Below are 17,589 nucleotides of genomic sequence, written 5' to 3'. Positions count from 1 at the left end.
AGTTGAATAAAGAAAACGATTTGTACACTATTTTGTAATAAGCAGACCAGCAGAAAATGAGACAGACATGGTTGGTACTGACTTTTTAAAAGTGTTTCTCTTTTTGTAATTACCTATGGATGTGTGTACATTTAGTGTATATATATAAATCAGAAAGGGAATTATTTTATACAGTACTCTGAAGATTAAACCTGCCCATAGTGACAGACAGGTTTGATTTTCATCCTTCCTTATATCAGTCATATATCATCTCTGTATTTCCATCTTTCACGGCATTTTTAGCCTGCAAAATTTCACATTTGCATGCATCCTTAAATTTTCTTACATTTATTGGAGCTTTATGCATGTTACTTTAGATTCTGAGAATAGAAATGATTGTGACTAACAGGTCATTTCTGAGACAGATTCTCTTGTAAATTCTTAATGAATGATTGTTAAGTAAAGCACCCAGATTTTTACACATTTTGCAGATTGCAGCATATTAATCACCAATAAAACCCATGGATAGCTAGCTTCACTTGCCACCATAATTGCACAGTTTTGTACAACTGATTATAATTTGTTGGGCAATTGAACAAACACTGATGTTTGATAACTTGTTTACCTCTAGATTAAGCAGACAGGAGTAACCCATCCACCCCACCCCCCACCCAAAAAGGGGTTGGGGTGCATAGCAGAGGGTGGGTTTAAAGGAAATTTGGCTCATACTATAAACACATGGTGAAAAGTTTTTCACCAAGGTCTTATGGTGCCACATATCAAACTAAGGATATTTTTCCCTTTCCCCCCCACTTTCAAAAGTACTTATGTACAGTTCTAAGGGCTAAAAGGAAGATATATATTACTGTGGCAGCAACAGCAAGATTTTATTTATGTTTACCAGCTAGGCCTTAATAAACAAGTTTCACCTGGTTAAAATCTCAGGCAGTGCAGATTGAAAGATTTCCCAAGTATTTCTGTGGCATACATAAAACATTGTAGTACGTCCAGACGTATTCTCATACATGGAATCTCTAAGGTGTTTTTATTACTGTCCTAAAAGAATGCAAAAAAAGAAATGCTGCTTATTTGAAATCTGGATAACCTAAGTGCCACAGTCTTCATCCTTTGTATATAAATATAGCTCATTTATCAAACTTTCATAGGCTGTATGTGGTCTTTAAAATTAATTCACATCATACATTTCTTTTCCCATTTAGCTGTGTGGATGATATGGTTCACATTGAGCAGCAAGGCAAGGAAACCACTGAGCATGACTACCTACAGGAGTGGGAGCAGGTCATTAGTAAAGATCACTTCAAACTTTGGCGCAAACCAGTGCCCAATTCTCACCTTTTTCTGTATAAAGGTAAGCATACTGTTGTTCAGTAACTTAAAATATTTCATGCAGTGCAGTGTTTTCTTCCTGAGCTCTATATGTTCTATCAGTATCCTCCTTACTCCGTGGATCAACAGTGTCTTGATTTATACATTTGTTCCTTACACTCTTGATGTTCATAATGTTGCATTTCACGAGTGTAAGAATGAGCAAGGGACAGCTCAATTATTATTCATTAAACTTAAACTTGAACATATCTTGAACAACACAGTTAAGCAAAACTATTTTAAAGAAATCAAAATATTTATTTTTGCCGAAATTTGTGCTCATCTTTCCTTTTTATCTTGACTCCACCAAAAATGGCCAGTTGTTTTATCAAAGACTCGAAGGACATCATGACCACATTTGATTCCCTTATTACTTAAAATACAAAAAAAAATATCCCATCTTTGGCCTAAACTCTCCAGATTACAAAAGTAAAGTAATCGGTTAACAGCTTGTTTTCCATATGGGCTAGACTTAATCCCATTATGCATTGACAGATCATTACACCAGCTGCAACAATATCAGTTTCGGTTCCCATAGACTGGTTGTTTCTGTTTTCTGTACTGCACATACATATCCAGAACAGTAATTTTGTGCTACCTCCTATAGAATCGCATGTATTTTATAGCCAAGTAAGCACTAATTTCAGGTAATTCAGTCAGTTTTATTCCCCATTCATAGGTGATTAGGATTTTTAACATAGCTTTAAGAATTTTTCAGTCATATTGCCACAATGTCTGCAGTGTGGCAGTTTATAGTGATGTCTAGCACTGGGGCATAATGCTGCAGACATGTAGCATGATTTCCCACCCAGTCACATTATCCTGACACCAGGCCGACCAGTCCTAACACTGACCTCTTAATGCTGAGCACCTAGCACGGTAGCTGTTAGTACCATTTTTGTTAGTCTTTGGTATGACTCTGCTGGGGATGGAACCTACATCCTCCTGCTTCTGAGGCGGATGCTGTAACCATTAGGCCTCTGGAACAGTTTGGATCTAACTTGTGATTAGAACAATGCCAAGCATTTGTGTGATTAAGTTGATTTCTTGTAAGATAAACTTACAATTATGGTTCATATCTAGTAACTTATTGTACAGACATGAATGGAATAAGGGAGAAGTTTGGGCAACCCAGGGCTGATCAAATCTCACAGCCCAATGTATGGGACCATACATTTCTGAAGTGAGACAGGTTAAATTTTCCAGGGCACTAGTCTGGGACATTTTGTTTGTTTGTTTGCTTTACAAAAAAATTGGGAAAATAACTGTTTTCATACTTGAATAATTTTTTCTACCTTTGTGTGGCCATTCATGCATACTGCTTGCCTCAATCTTCATCCATTGATTCATTCACATACTGTGATACTACACTAAGTGGTCATTGATAACTGTCAAATAATGAGCAATTTCTCTTCCTACTGAATAGTCCAAACAGATGCTTTTCCTCTCAAATAATATATATATAAGTACAACATGAAACATGTCTGCAGACTTACAACAGGAACACAAGATTCATGACTCCAGAATTTGAATTAATCAGTTTGATCAGTTCTTCCATAATATTTCGACAAAATTGCACAACATACCCCACATGTCAGATCTCACTACTGTTTGCTTCAAACTTGCTAATTCAAGTGAGCTAGCCCATCCAGTAGGAAGTTAATGAATTCTTCTAGAAATGTCAACAACAAAAAGCAGCCAATGAGAAATTAATCTATAGGTGGCATTAGGTCTTATTAACATTATTTTTAATAACTGTTAACACTTACATAATCATCTATTTATAGATCCTATGTAACTTTTGCTCTAACAGACTCAGGTTACATAGGCAAAATCTAACTAAAAATATTCTGTACAATTTACAACCATGAATGAGAATTACAAATATTAAACAAAATCATTTACCACGAGTTAAAACAATTACAGAATGTATACATAACAGGATGAAACTTGGGATGCTTGTATATCATCATAGTAGGTTTGTTGCATGCCACATCTATCTTATAGCTCTTTCATTTCCACTGTAAACATTAGTAGAGCTGTATGAGATTAAGGGATTGAACTTGGTCCTACTCTGTTATGGGTGCTGTTTCTAGGTCATGATCATGGCTCAATATTTTTAGGTTTCCCAGGACACATTTTCTATCTTTTTATGTTTAGAACTGTTTGAGATTAAGGGATGCAACTTGGTATGTATGTGTGTTGCATTGGCAGGCGTGTTATGTACAAGTTAGGGTCTTCAAGGTCAGTGCCAGCTTGTTATGTATTGAATTTTCTACTACACTTGTCTTTCCATACATTTAAGATAAAAATCCATTTAAGATCAAAGAATGAAATTTGGTGTAACTGTATAGCTAGAAATTTTGTCACAAATCAGTCACATTTGCCCTTATGATTTTCAGCTTAACACTAGTTTAAGATAAATGGAAAAGCTTGGAATACTTACATAGTAGAGATTTCAAGGTTTCCTTTGTTTCTGCTTTGTCATAAAAGCTGTTTCAGGTACAGGGATTAGCTATGGTACATTTATGCTATTCGGTTTGATTGTATCTTGTGTGCATCAGTCATGGTCTCATCTTCTAGGTGGACCACTCCGGTGGCCTAGTGGTTAGAGCATCCGCCTCAGATGCGGGAGGCCATGGGTTTGATCCCCAGTTGAGTCATACCAAAGACTTATAAAAATGTTGCTAACAGCTGCCTCGCTTGGTGCTCAGCAATAAGAGGTTAGTATTTGGACTGGTCGGCCTGGTGTCAGGATAATCTGACTGGGTGGGGACATATTGCTACATGTCTGTGGCATGATGCACCAGTGCTAGACATCACTATAAACTGTCACACTGCAGACATCATGGCGATATGACTGAAGCATTGTTAAAGCTACATTAAAAATCCAAATCACACACACATCTTCTTGGTCAAAGTCACTGATAACATTTTAACCCTTTTTGCCCATTACCAATATCTGACAGGAATTTGAAAGGTCTTAAGAATTTGATTTTTTTCACATTATGATCAATATGTTGGAAACAACACTGACAGAAATTGTTGAATTGGTCAAATTTGACAAAATTTCAGGATAAAATTAGCTCTATATTAAACATTCTGATGAAAATAGTTTACACATTGCATATAGTATGGTATTAGATACAGCTTAAAGGGTGGGGTGGGGGTGGGAGGTTATAAAAATGATGATTAATTCCAATTCTTGAAGTAACAATGAGAAGTTAGCCGGTTGAAATTTATGCTGACATTTACTGGAGGTATGTGAATATGAATATAAGCAAGATAATGCATGTGTGTTTATGTAAATGATGCCTTTCTTTCGAAAACATGGGCTTCACATGCATAGTTAGAGTGGTCTGTGTTCTTTAGTCACTGCTTAAAGCATTTAAGAAACTATTACATGTTACATTGACAGATTGGGAACAAATAGTAAAATGAAATGGAATAAAGTTAAGGGTTGAAAGTGTTAATGCTTTCAGTCTCATCATTGCAAGCTAATAATAACAAAAATTATCATTTTTATTATCTGCTTTAAGTCAGCTGAAAATGCAAGTCACCGAATTTCAGGGAGAGAAGAGCAGAGGGTGAAACCTGTATTTTAATTGTCATAGATCACTACATGATTGCATTTATTTTTCCAAAAGGTTTAGAAAGCAATTACATAAACTAGTCCAGGATATATGCCCAAAAAAAAAATAAAGGATTTGACATATACACCGCTCCCTCGATAACTCGCGCCCGGATAACTCGCGATCCCGCTTATAACGCGGTGTCCGTCTTGGCTCCCGATTTTTTCCAGACAAAATGTATTTAAAATATCTTTAAAATATGCTGAACATGAAAAAAATCATGATAAGAATTGACAAATTAAACCTTGATACATTGCTCGTTTTATCATCGAAAATGGTGATTAATGCCTGTAAAAATATAATCCATATTTTGCAATTTGCAAGCTCTAGAGAAGAATTAATTTCAGAGATCTCGAAAACGCTTAATTATGCGTATTTGGACGCCAATTTTTGATCTGGGACGCAGAAAATCACTGAGGCTGGAGTCCTCCGTACGCATGAAATAGGTGCGCGGGAAAATTCAAAGATTTGCCGGTCCTGTTTCAGCCACCTGCTTTGTGGGAAAATGTGTTGATCAGTTTACTGTGCTGATATTTACAATGACAGAATTCAGTGACTGAAAGACTCTTTGATGTACTGTTGCTATTTCATAAGAGTACATTTAAAAAAAAAAGAACATGATGCAACAGCTAGGCGGCTAGTTCAAAGGCTTTGACTTGGCGACCGAGTGAGAAAATATACTGATATTTAGTGATTGAATTCAGAGGCAGAAAGACCCAGTTTTAAAAACCTAGCGAGACCTCTGTTTAAAGATATCATATATTATGTAAGTTTTTATGATAAATAGTTGTCATTATACTGTAAATAAACAGTCTGGTGAAATAGCGATCAATGAAAACTTCTGGTAAATGTTAACAGGTGGCAACAGAGAATGAAATAAACACCAATTAAACGACTTCCTGTGTGAAAGTCACGTTCTAATCCTTTAATTCCGTTTCAGTGTAAACATTATAATCACAACATAGTCTGTTCATTGAAAACATGAAAAGAGTCAATCGACCGTCACATCGAAACCCGTGAGTACTTCTGTGAGAACCTAATTACATGTACATGCCAGCTTTGTTTTGATCAACAACTTGGGGAAGTGTTTGTTGCATTAAAAAAAAATCGATTACAAGAGACCTCGGATGCTGAATTAAGGGTCTTGGAGCTGCCTTTGACGTAAAGCAAAACAGTAACAGAGACAACGACGACGATAGTGACTTCGAATGTTTCAGTGAAACTGATGTCATTAATGCCGAGGCTGTTTGGGAGAAATTAGTAAAGACTTATGGTCCTGAGATGGGCGTTTCTCTTGATGATATGGAGGAGTGGATTTGTGCTGACAATGATTGCCCTACAGCCGAATACATGTCAGATGAAACTATAATTATTTCTATAGCGAACAAATTTGCAGCAGAAGACGATTCTAACTGGAGTAACACAAGTGTTGAAAGTGATGCAGACACAGATGGTGCACCCCCACCCCTCTGCACAGGAAGCAAATATTTTGATATTGCCATAAGGTGGCTGGAGACCCAAAATGTTGACTACGTAAAGCTCATGCAGTTGAGAAATCAGAGGGATTTTGCTCGGCGGCAGAGAAACCAAGGAGTAACACACACAAAAAAAATTAACTGATTTTTTCAAAAAGTGAATTGATATTTGTCAAGCGTGGCACAAACGGCAAGTATTAACTTGTTCTAATTTACGCTGTTTTAAATTTGTAGACCAATTAAATATGTCAGTACTGATTAACTCTTGTTTTTTTTTTGTTTTCCATTTTACTTCTATCGCATTCAAATCTATCTATCTATCGTTCGATCGACACTGTTTCTCGAAAAGAGTCGATCTTTTGTGTATAAAAAACTTCTAATTTGGCTCAAACAATAAAACTAGAATGTATACAATTCAACATAAAACTCAGTGACGTAGTACACAATGTGTGAAGTGGTACACATGTTCACCGAACAGAAACCACGTGGAATAATGTTTTCGATGATCGCCTCAATATACTGTAATTTATCCTGAAATTTTTAATGTTGTCCTATGAGAAAATAATAAAGTACACCGTTATGAAGAGATATTTATTAACAGTTAATCTCAGAACGATTATAAAGTGAGTATTCAACAGTATAATCTACCTACCCCCCCCCCCCTTATTTTTCCGTTATGTCGTCAATCACTTTATTGGTTTTGGGCTTATTTTATAGGTCCCTCGATAACTCGCCCCTCGCTTATAGTGCGGTCGATGTTTCTGGACCCCGATGTGCGCGAGTTATCGAGGGAGTGGTGTATTGGGTTTAGTTTAGGGTTCTATAGCACAGGAACACATGAATTAAATTTGGGATGCCCGTCTAATCCCTCCCCTTCACTGACAATTTCGGGTCTTGTGGGCTCTCGGATACCAGGACTCCCGTAAAATCTTGATATCCAAGTGAACCAGTCTGACTTTCAGTGTTATTTAGTGCCATGATTTCCCAGTGGCCCAGTCCAACTATAACAAGGTTCATACGGTCTTTGACAGTTTGAAAAAAATGAGGTAGCATTTTCAAGGTCATGAAAGTTTGGGAAAATCGAGCAGATTACCCTGAGGTCTTTGAAAATTGAAATAAGCCCAGACTTTCTTTCTATAATTGCAAATAAAACTGACCAAGGTTGTTAGATTCAGATGCAGTTGAGTTTTCCTGGTTTCTTTCTTTTGATGACCCGTTCAGTTTCATTTCATCATTAAACAATATTGTAGTATTTTGCATTCTTTGATTTCTCGTTTAACGTAACTTTTATACAAAATGTTAGTGAAAATAGGTCTTGGAAATCTATGTTTGTGGTCTTTGAAAGTTTGGGAAAAGTCTTTGAATTTATCATTCAAAATTCTGTATGAACCCTGTTTAAGTGTTATTTAGTGCCATGATATCCCAGTGGCCCATTTCAACTTTCAGTGATATTTAGTTTCATTATATTCCAGTGGCCCAGTCCAGATTTTGAGTGTTACATAGTGCCAAGTCAATTGGAGATAGTTAGCATGGTCAGCTATTGTTGTGTAACCCTTCACGAGACACTTTACATATTTCTTTGCATAAGAAACATAAATAGATGTCACCAATGACCCACCATACAGTAGCTTAGATAGCTATACAACATTCCCAAAAAATAACAAAATTAGAAAGCCAGTTATTGATTTAACACAAATGAGATAGGAGAGAGATTGATTGAATGACTTTGATTGCTGGATACTGAAGTCTTTTGGTAGTCTACAAGTTTAGATCAAAACAAGAAAGGTACTGCAGCAAGCTATAATTGAATATGTGAAGCATTTCCTCTTTGTTGGAAAATAAAATCTTGGAACATCTGAGATTGTCTTGAAATTGTTTTACCCATATTATTTTTCATTTCAGCAAATGTTAATCGCTGGGCTCTAATTTGGGCTGTTTGGACATTTGTACAATAAAGACTTGAGTATTTTTAGATCTTTGCCTTGCCAGTAAATCATACAGTAGGAGAAACATATCACTTTTCCAGTCACGGTATTACCATTATCTCCAATGGTATTATCCTTATCTTCATAATTTTTTCTCTTGTTTAGCCATCAGCAATAAATAGTTTTCATTAAGCTCTGATACATTTTGGATATCCCATCATGAAATTTCATGCCTGCATTCATCTGTTCACATCAATAAATACTGTAGATTTAAGGTAGTCTGCTTTTGTAAAATTGCCTCTAAATATGCAAATCAAAATGAATTAATCATTACTTTATAATGTTGATACATCACTTTTAGTGAGGTGTATAATAGTACTGTGAATTCTGGGGGAGATTGGGTTTAAATGACATCGTTGTATCTTCTGTTGTTTATTAAATTCCATAATAAAAATGAAATTCTTATGAAATTTTAATGATGCAAGAACATTCCTTCTGAAGGAAATAAAAACCTGTGATAATGTACAAGAACTTTGGAAATTAGTGATTTATGACATGCCTTATGTTGGCATTGCAGACTTTCTATTATGTAAACCAATGTGATCTCAACAATATGTTAAAGATTAGATAAAAAGATAAATGAATTCACCAAGAGTAACTTTTCTTTGTGCAGTAGAGGAATCTATGATCTTCCATCCAGTGCAGATCTGATCAATTTAGAATATTCGTTCAGCTACAATTGTAGCATTGTATTGGGAATTAGTGGTGGCACAATTTGTAATTTTTTAAAAATATTTTTGTAATGACAGTTTCTTGACAGTTTATAGAATTAGAGTAGCACAAGAAAATGCACACCAGATGATAAATGTTTTCATGATTTTGGATTGCTTGGATCCCAACTAAGCAAAGCCTGTGTGTAAAAAATATTTTTCTAAAACAAGTTTTTAGTCTGACATTTCATGATTGATCATGCATAAGATTAATTTCACCAACACCTCTTCTGTTATTTTTCAGTCTATGGCACATTCTTTGACATTCCACCAAGGGCATTCTTTAATATTCAGGTGAGCTGACTGATAAATGTAATGACATGCTTCTTTAACCATACAGTTAAGGGAATCTCTTAGTTGGAAACTAAATTTTGGAAGGTTTTCAATTTAGCATGCATGTTTGCACTGCATAGACTGCAGATCTCTCTGCTTCTCTCATTGTTATTAGTGAACATTTATTAAGTGTAAATGCGTGTTTGTTTCATTTAGCTATCCTCCTGCCTGTGTTCTTTGATTATCATGTAGGGTGTTGAGTGGACATCTGCTTACTCAAAATTGTATCAACCATTAATACATAAACCATGTCATACCATTTATAAAAAAAATCTTGGAGATCAAAACTTTCTACCATCCATTTGCATACATTTTTTTTGAACTTGCAATGAGAATGCAATCAGTGGTGTCCATTGCATATCCTTACACATGTCCTCATCCTAGATTAATATCAGTGTTAAAGTTGTATACTTGGTAAACAGAGGGGCAAGCTCAACAAAAACAGTCTGTTAGAAGACAGTGTCGGGTACATAAAATGCCTAGATGATGTGTTAGTGCATGCAGGAAATAATTTTATACAAAGCTGAACATTTTAGTACCTTCAAAATGTTGCAGCACAATCAGAATACAATTATAATTGTAATTACAGGTTGATCTGGACTACAGAAAGAAATGGGATCAACTGGTCATTCAACTCAATGTTGTTGATAAGGATGAGAAAACTGGATCAGAGGTCATACAGTGGATTACACATTACCCAGTAAGTAAGGAGTTTGTCCAGCAGACAACAATTAGGTCTTACTTGAGCCTGTGGCAGATAGTGTGCTTTATAATGATGTTAATGAAAACAATAAAAGTGAACTATGTGGTGGGTGGGTGGGGGTCTTATACTATTAGTTAATGAGTACCATAAAAGTGAACTATATGCTAGTGGGGGGAGGGGATTCTACTGTTAATAACAGGTGCAGAAATCTGTTGGCCATATTGGCAAAGTCAGAAATTTGTTATTACAAATAAGCAACATTTGCAAGGTTACTTGTCCATGGACAAGTAAATTGTGGCTTGTAACTTGCAAGGTCAGTAGTTTAGGTTTTGTCTGAGTGATGTTTACATAAACCCCATTCATAGATACCATTTAGAACTATATGGGTGTGTGTTGTATATTTACGGAGTGATTAAATTGATTAAATACAAGGTTTTCAAGACTCTTACCCTTGGGTTTTGATGCATGGAATATAAAAATAACCCTTTCTTGACGTGTGGAAATTTCAACTTGTGCATCTATTTGATGCACATAGATTTGGGCTGAAACATCAGTCTTATTTACCCTTGATTCGCTTTAAGTTAGTTTCTTACTAAGAGTACGCTGTCCATAACAAATTTACTGTAGGAGGCACTGATTGACATCTGCTCGACAAAATAGTTTTGACCTTGACAACGAATAATATTGCACCAGTGGAAGATATACATGAACTGGGCGGAGCTAACAATTGACTGAAGTCAAACTTAGATTCAACAGACTTAGGTTGGATTGTTTTGAGATTACGTTTGAAGTTTATGATGTCCATTCATATCATAATTGTTAACTCTTCTGTCTCTGCCTTTGATCAAATATTAGTATTGGTATGACATCAAATTATAATCAACTCATCAGAACTGGAGCATATTGTTATGGCAACTCACAAAGCCAGTTGTCAGCAGAAGTGAACCAACTTTATTTATTTAATTGGCAAGTTGTTTCATTTAGGGGGATGTTTTAAAGTCCGGAATCATTTTTGACTTCACTGGATTAATTTCTGATAAAATATCTACATTTGTTTGATTGCACTTTAAATTATAATCAGTTAGACAAAACGGGAATATAAGGCTTCTTGCTAAGCCAGTTTTTAGCGTGGGATTATGTATTATTAGTGGTTAATTTGCTTAAATTGGCAAAATGCTTAAAATCTTTATTGTTTTAATTAATGGATCATTCTGAACAAAATTGAACAGACATAACACTCATTGCATACATCTGGACTTTAAAATCACAATGGCACAAAGGAGTATATTTTGTTTTCTGTCTGTCTCGGAAACTACCTGGCATTGATGAATTTTCTGACCCTGAGACTCCAAAGAAACAGAAAGTGTCTGCTCTGAGGAGAAGACGAGTCAGTCTCCAAATTTTTTTTTGAAAATTTAAGGACACTTGTATAAGTGAACTGACAATTTTTCTGATGTACATCCTTGATATTTGAATAATATATACCTTCACAGTTGTATTGGTATATTTTTGCATATAAAATGATTTGAGCAGTTGATAATATATGTTGAAAAGTTGAAAATATAATAAAGTATAAAATAATACTCTGTTTCATATACAAAATCTACACACAGTAACATATAGTTAGAAAGAAAAATGCTTTTACAAAAATGAGATTGTAGATTTCTTACAAATACTGTACAGGTATTTCTCATTATTCAATACGAGACAATAAATCTTATAACATCATTTGTTTCCACCAATAACGAGGAATCACAGTTATGAGCTCATGACTGTCCAAAAGAATTGACTCTCAAGATTTTAGTTTTGACTCATGAGATTTTCATTCAGACTCCTGAGATTTTAGTTCAAGGGTCGACTGACACTTCAGTTTGGAAATCTATTGAGAACCCTGAATTAGAACTTAAATCATCTGCAGCTTTTATGGATTCAACCAACCAAAGCAGACCTTACTTGCTTAGCAAATATCTTTTGATGGTTACATTGGCTGGAGAGGAATCCATTGTTTTGAACCAATAGCTGGACTCCTTGAAACCATCATGCATGACTACTCTGAATTTTCCCAGCAATGCATCTGGATGGATATTTTTCTTATAAAGATGGGGCTGAATAATGAAAAGTTGAATGGGACGTCAACAAAATGGGCTAAATCTAAACTTGACTATGATGGAATACAAGAAAAAAGATATTTAGCTGCAAAGGTTTCTTTGGCTCAAGGCCAACGAAGATTGAACAGTCATATATTGTATAGTTCATTATATACAGCATCGCAGATTTTGTCCTATCTGCAATTCAGTAAATGTGCAGATCATTGTCATTAAATGTAGCTAAATACTTATCTAATTTGTTTCATACAAAGAATTAAAAATCTACTAGGTTCCTTAGGCTACATTTAATGATGCTGACCTGAAAATTTACTGAATTACAGATAGGATCAAATTAATGGAGCTATGTCAGTGTATCCCCCAGGGGTGTAAAATTGAGGGTTAACAAAAATCATGGTGTCAGAACTTGGGTTGAAATAAAAATTGTGGGGGTCAAAAATGTACTGACAAATTTTCATTTGACCCATACTTTTTCAGCTTGAAATAGGATATTGCAACTTGCACAACATTCTCTCTCTCTCTCTCTCTCTCTCTCAACATACAAATAAATCAACTTGCACAATTAACAAACAGATGCATTGTCCATTCGAAGAATAATTTTATTAGTTCATTTTTGTTTTAAGTCTTACTTTTAACAGTCTCCTTATAATCTTTTAAAAGCAGTATTATAGACCAACACAATGCATATAGCTTATAAGTCAGTACAAAAAGCCAAATAAATCTTTTTAACCAAATGGCATAAAATGTGTACTATCTTTGGTTTCATTGTACTTTGTCCCCTATAACACATTTATCAAAACATCGAAGAGGCCAATGATTCATCTTCTTTCTAATAAGTTACACTTGAACTTTAAGATCTTTTCTTTTATTGCAGCAAAGTTAAAAACCAAAAAAATCGGCAATGGCCCCCTAACTTTGTAATCCAGATAACACATTCATCTCGGCAAATTTACTGATTTCTTTGTTGTGAAAGAATGTCTTGGGTTATAATGTGTTCTCCAGATATCTTGTGGCAAATGAGGGCAGATTTTTAAAATTCTTAAACCCTATCACGAAAGGATTAATCTTGCATTTCATAGAACTATTGTCTTGAATAAGTAGGACAATATAATGTTTTAGTTAATGGAAAAGATGCTTTAAGAAAGGATTTTTCCAGCATGACCTTCAGGCATGCAATGATTTTAGATTAGGCTACTTAATCTCTTACTCAGTTAAATTTAGTCTTAGATCGTCCATATACAATACACCACAGAGAAGGTTGCATTGACAACAGATTGTTGGATGTCGAGGTCAACTGAATCAATCTGCCAGTCACATCAACTCACATTTATAAAAATTGGAAGCTGGTAAACTATATTCTTCAAACTCGGCCCATTGATGAAGGACACACAGGTGAGAATATAGCTGCTGTGATTCATGAGGCCCTCAAAGAATGGGAAATTCAGTCTATCCCAATACTACCTATTGTATCAGATAATGCACCAAACATGGACAAGGTAGGGACTCTTTTAGGATGCATCTTTCACATCAAGTTTTATGCACATACGATTAATTGGGTTCTTCCACCGAAGTACAACTACAGCAGCTAAACTGAGAAGCCAGACTGAATTGCTGGGTCTACCGGATCATAAGCTTATAGCTGATGTGCCCACTAGAAGAAACAGTACTTATAACATGATTTCAAGGTTTCTTGAAATGCATTGTGCAGTAATTGCCATTTTGAGATCCAAAAATCTTGCTAAAATAAAAGAGAGGCAGATGAGGTAATGGTTTGTCTAAAACCTCTTAAAGTGACGACAACCACTCTTCGTGCTGAGTCTGTTCCAACCATACCAGTTATCATGTCTCTTCATTGCAAACAGCATTTTCCAACATAGCAATGATGACTCTCTAGTAATAGCTCAGATGAAAAGGGCTGTGGTTGATGATCTTCAGGATAGATACACTCATCAAGAAGAAACTCTCACCATTGCTTGCTGTCTTGGATCCACATCTTAAAGCCTTGCCTTTCTTCAGTGATGCACAAAGGAATGAAATTGTTACCAAAATTTTGCAGAATGCATCAGAAATCATTGTTAGAGTAAAGGCTGAACGTGACGCTGATCACTCACCTGTGGGTGATAGTGGGCAGTCAGAACTGCCACCTTTACCACAACTAACCGAGCAGTTTTAAGTGTCTGCAAAGGATGCTCAGCCAGTTTGCAAGAAGTTCAAGTCAGACATTGGTCAGAGTGATATGATAGATTAAGATATCTCTTGTTCTGGCATGCAAGAACTTCTTGGTAATGTCAATGTTAACTGGTGTTGAGACTTCAAAAACACAAATGGAAGAACTAGAAGAAGAGCTTAAGAACTATAGAGTGTTTCTGTCAATTCCCTTGAAATCAAATCCTCTTCAATGGTGGAAAAATCACAAGCAGAGATTTCCTAGATTAGCTAAGCTTGCTAAATCCTTATTGTGCATCCCAGCAACAAGTGTCCCTTCTGAGAGGGTGTTCTCCACTTTAGGAGATATAGTAAATGCACAGCATTCAGCCCTAAAACCAAATCATATTGATGCTCTTATCTTCTTTTAAAAAATATGAAGTAATTTACATCATGTGATTTTCAAGGCAGTTCAAGATACCAATCTGCAGTTTTATGCATTTTATGTTTGTCAAAAAGTAAATCACAAACTGAACTGTTCAGACAAGACTTAAATTGTAACTCTATTTCTGTGTTAGATTGCAACTACTGTTCTGCATTTTATTCATTTTCTCTACTGTGTTTTACTTATGTAATTAAATAATTTTATATAATTTTTTGCAGTTTGCATTCATTTTATTTCAATAAATTAACAGTAATCTGTAATTATTTCATAAATCAATATATTGCATTAATATTGCAAACATTTTACTTAATATTGTAATATATGGCAATATGATATTTAATTCAATACCCACCCTTAGAAGCTTCCAGCAAGTTTTCTAAAATATTTTGGCTGAGCCAAGACTAAACCCATGCAGACAGAAGTGAGATGTCATTGATCTATAAATAAAAGCACTTAGATCACTTGGTCAGCCCCCACAAATTAGGGAAAAAAATTCACATGGACTATGTGGCTATAATAAAACTTTTGCATTGATTTTTGTGAAGATGCTAACATATCCATTGTAATAATGAATGTTGTGGTTCTAATCAGGCCTTGGATAAATATATGTGTACTAATTAAATCAAAAGATGGAATTAACTCATTTTGAAGCATAATAAATCTGTACAGAGGCAAAAGCCAAAGGCTTAATTCACCCACAGAATAAATGTATTAATGTGAAAAACAAAGGATGTTACCAACACGATAGTGAAAGATTAGATGAGGACACTGGCACTTTCAGCTGAGTGTTTTGGTTTTAATAACTGGAATATCGAAAAACCAACAGTCAACGTGAGTTGTTACACTGACTATAGATTGAAAACCAGCTGTTAAGATCTTATCATAACATGATAGGCTGGTTTTCAGAGCAGATAGAAATAATATGACCATTAGCTTTAAAACCTGAATGTTTAATCGTAGTAGTGATTTGTGTGACTTGGGCATTACAGTGGCAGTTAGAAGTATGTACTTTAATCTAGTTTGTTGTCTGTAGGAAACAATGCTGTCCATTGATCTATACTCAATTCCATTTTATTCTTCAGTTTTGTTCATAACAATCTGCACTTAGCCTGCAGGCCTTCCTTAGCAATTGTGATTGCCATAGATTAAATACAAATTAGTGTTCATATCTGGTATTGTAATGCAGTCAGTTATTGCATATTTACATATATATTTTGCCTAAAGATCATGGTAGGCAGTTGTATGTATATTATAAAATTAACCCATACACAATGGTTTTGGCCATAAGTTACAGGTGGTTGCTAAGAGCAGACGTTGCTCAAATCATATTTACTATACATATATACATGTAAAAATTTACAAAAATTCAGAAGTCTGCAAACATATATACACAGTGTACATATATATACAGTAATACCCCTTCACATGTAACTGATGGCAAATATAGCACTTAAGTCTATCAAAATATGTATTTCCCCATATCAGCTCTGTAGAATGTACTATATTGCCCTGGAGGCTAATTGCCACATATGACATCAATAAGGAAGTGAGGCTGTCTTCAAATACCAACCCACAGGGTGTTCATGTGTGTATGTAACCTTGTGTCTAGTAAAAACAAAAATTCCCCATGTTATGGGCATGTACTTGTGAATGCTAAATTTGGGCCATTCAGTTTCAAAATGATGACTTAAAATCACCTGGGCAAAGGCCAAGTGAACTTGTGATGTGGCCTTGCATCATCCATCATTTGCCATCTGATAATTAAACAATTGTTTGTGAACCTTTTAGACTCTTCATTTCTGATTAGATTTTGATCAGATATTGGTACATATGTTTTATGTCGTCAAGGTTTCAAATGAGTTTTCTTATGAAAATGTCCATGCATATTAGCAAGCTGATCTTGTATCTGATTGGTAGAGCTTGTGAACACTATAGAAGCCATATTTCTTACCACATTTTGCATTTCTTTATAAAGCAATGCTTGCAGTCGCCCACTACATGGGCCCACCAGTTTCTGGATCTAGGGAGATCACTGTCATTGCTAGCAAAGTACTTTGTTAGTTATCACTCATGGCTGCTTGTGCTGAGATTTCCTCATTTCTCCTGAATACGCATAAACAAAAATACATAATTAAAAATTAAAAATTTTAATCTCCTGTACATGAATGAAAGTGCCCCATTTTATAGATTGTCAAGTGCCTGTGTTTAGGAAGAGAAACTTTGGTTTATTCCAACAGCAGGAAAGGTAAAATTGGGTCACAATTTTGAGAAAATTGTACTCAAGCTCATAAGTTGATTTATGCAAAACAATAGAAAAAAATTCAACCTTTTCATTATCCACTCAGAATATACCATATTTTGTTCAGAGCGATCTCCTTGAACTCCTTTGAAGCTGACCTTTTTTCTACTTATTTTAGACTTTTTCTACTTATTTCAGATCATTGATACTGATGTTAAAGTATAGCATGAATTGTGTAAAATTTGTATGGCAACTGTGTAAAGTGCACATTGAGTTCAATAATTCTTACTGTGTTATCAGGGCCCCGAGTGGCCGAGTGGTCTAAAGCGCTCTCCGTTACGGATCACTGCCATCTCACCTCTGCCTGCATGTGTTCGAGTCTCGGATGCAGCCAGTGTCGGTATGTGAGAAAGCTTGCCAGTAGCTTCTTGTGGGTCAGTGGTTCTTTCTGG

At 35.3% G+C, this 17,589-nt stretch overlaps 1 protein-coding gene across 2 annotated transcripts in view; it reads left to right on the top strand.

Moving 5' to 3' along the window:
* The window catches only part of LOC149772474 (stAR-related lipid transfer protein 7, mitochondrial-like), a 40,319-nt gene that overhangs the window by 6,739 nt on the left and 15,991 nt on the right, over positions 1 to 17,589 (top strand). For both annotated transcript variants that reach the window (XM_089947770.1, XM_089947771.1), the window contains exons 2-4: positions 1,200 to 1,348; positions 9,412 to 9,461; positions 10,090 to 10,200. In XM_089947770.1, the coding sequence (XP_089803896.1) occupies positions 1,200 to 1,348; positions 9,412 to 9,461; positions 10,090 to 10,200 (310 nt within the window). The remainder of the gene's footprint in view (positions 1 to 1,199; positions 1,349 to 9,411; positions 9,462 to 10,089; positions 10,201 to 17,589) is intronic.

Source organism: Sinohyriopsis cumingii, unplaced genomic scaffold (assembly GCF_028554795.1).
Source record: "Sinohyriopsis cumingii isolate HCF-2022 unplaced genomic scaffold, ASM2855479v2 utg001460l, whole genome shotgun sequence".
NCBI lineage: Eukaryota > Metazoa > Mollusca > Bivalvia > Unionida > Unionidae > Sinohyriopsis > Sinohyriopsis cumingii.
This window is presented reverse-complemented; position numbering and strand designations above follow the sequence as displayed.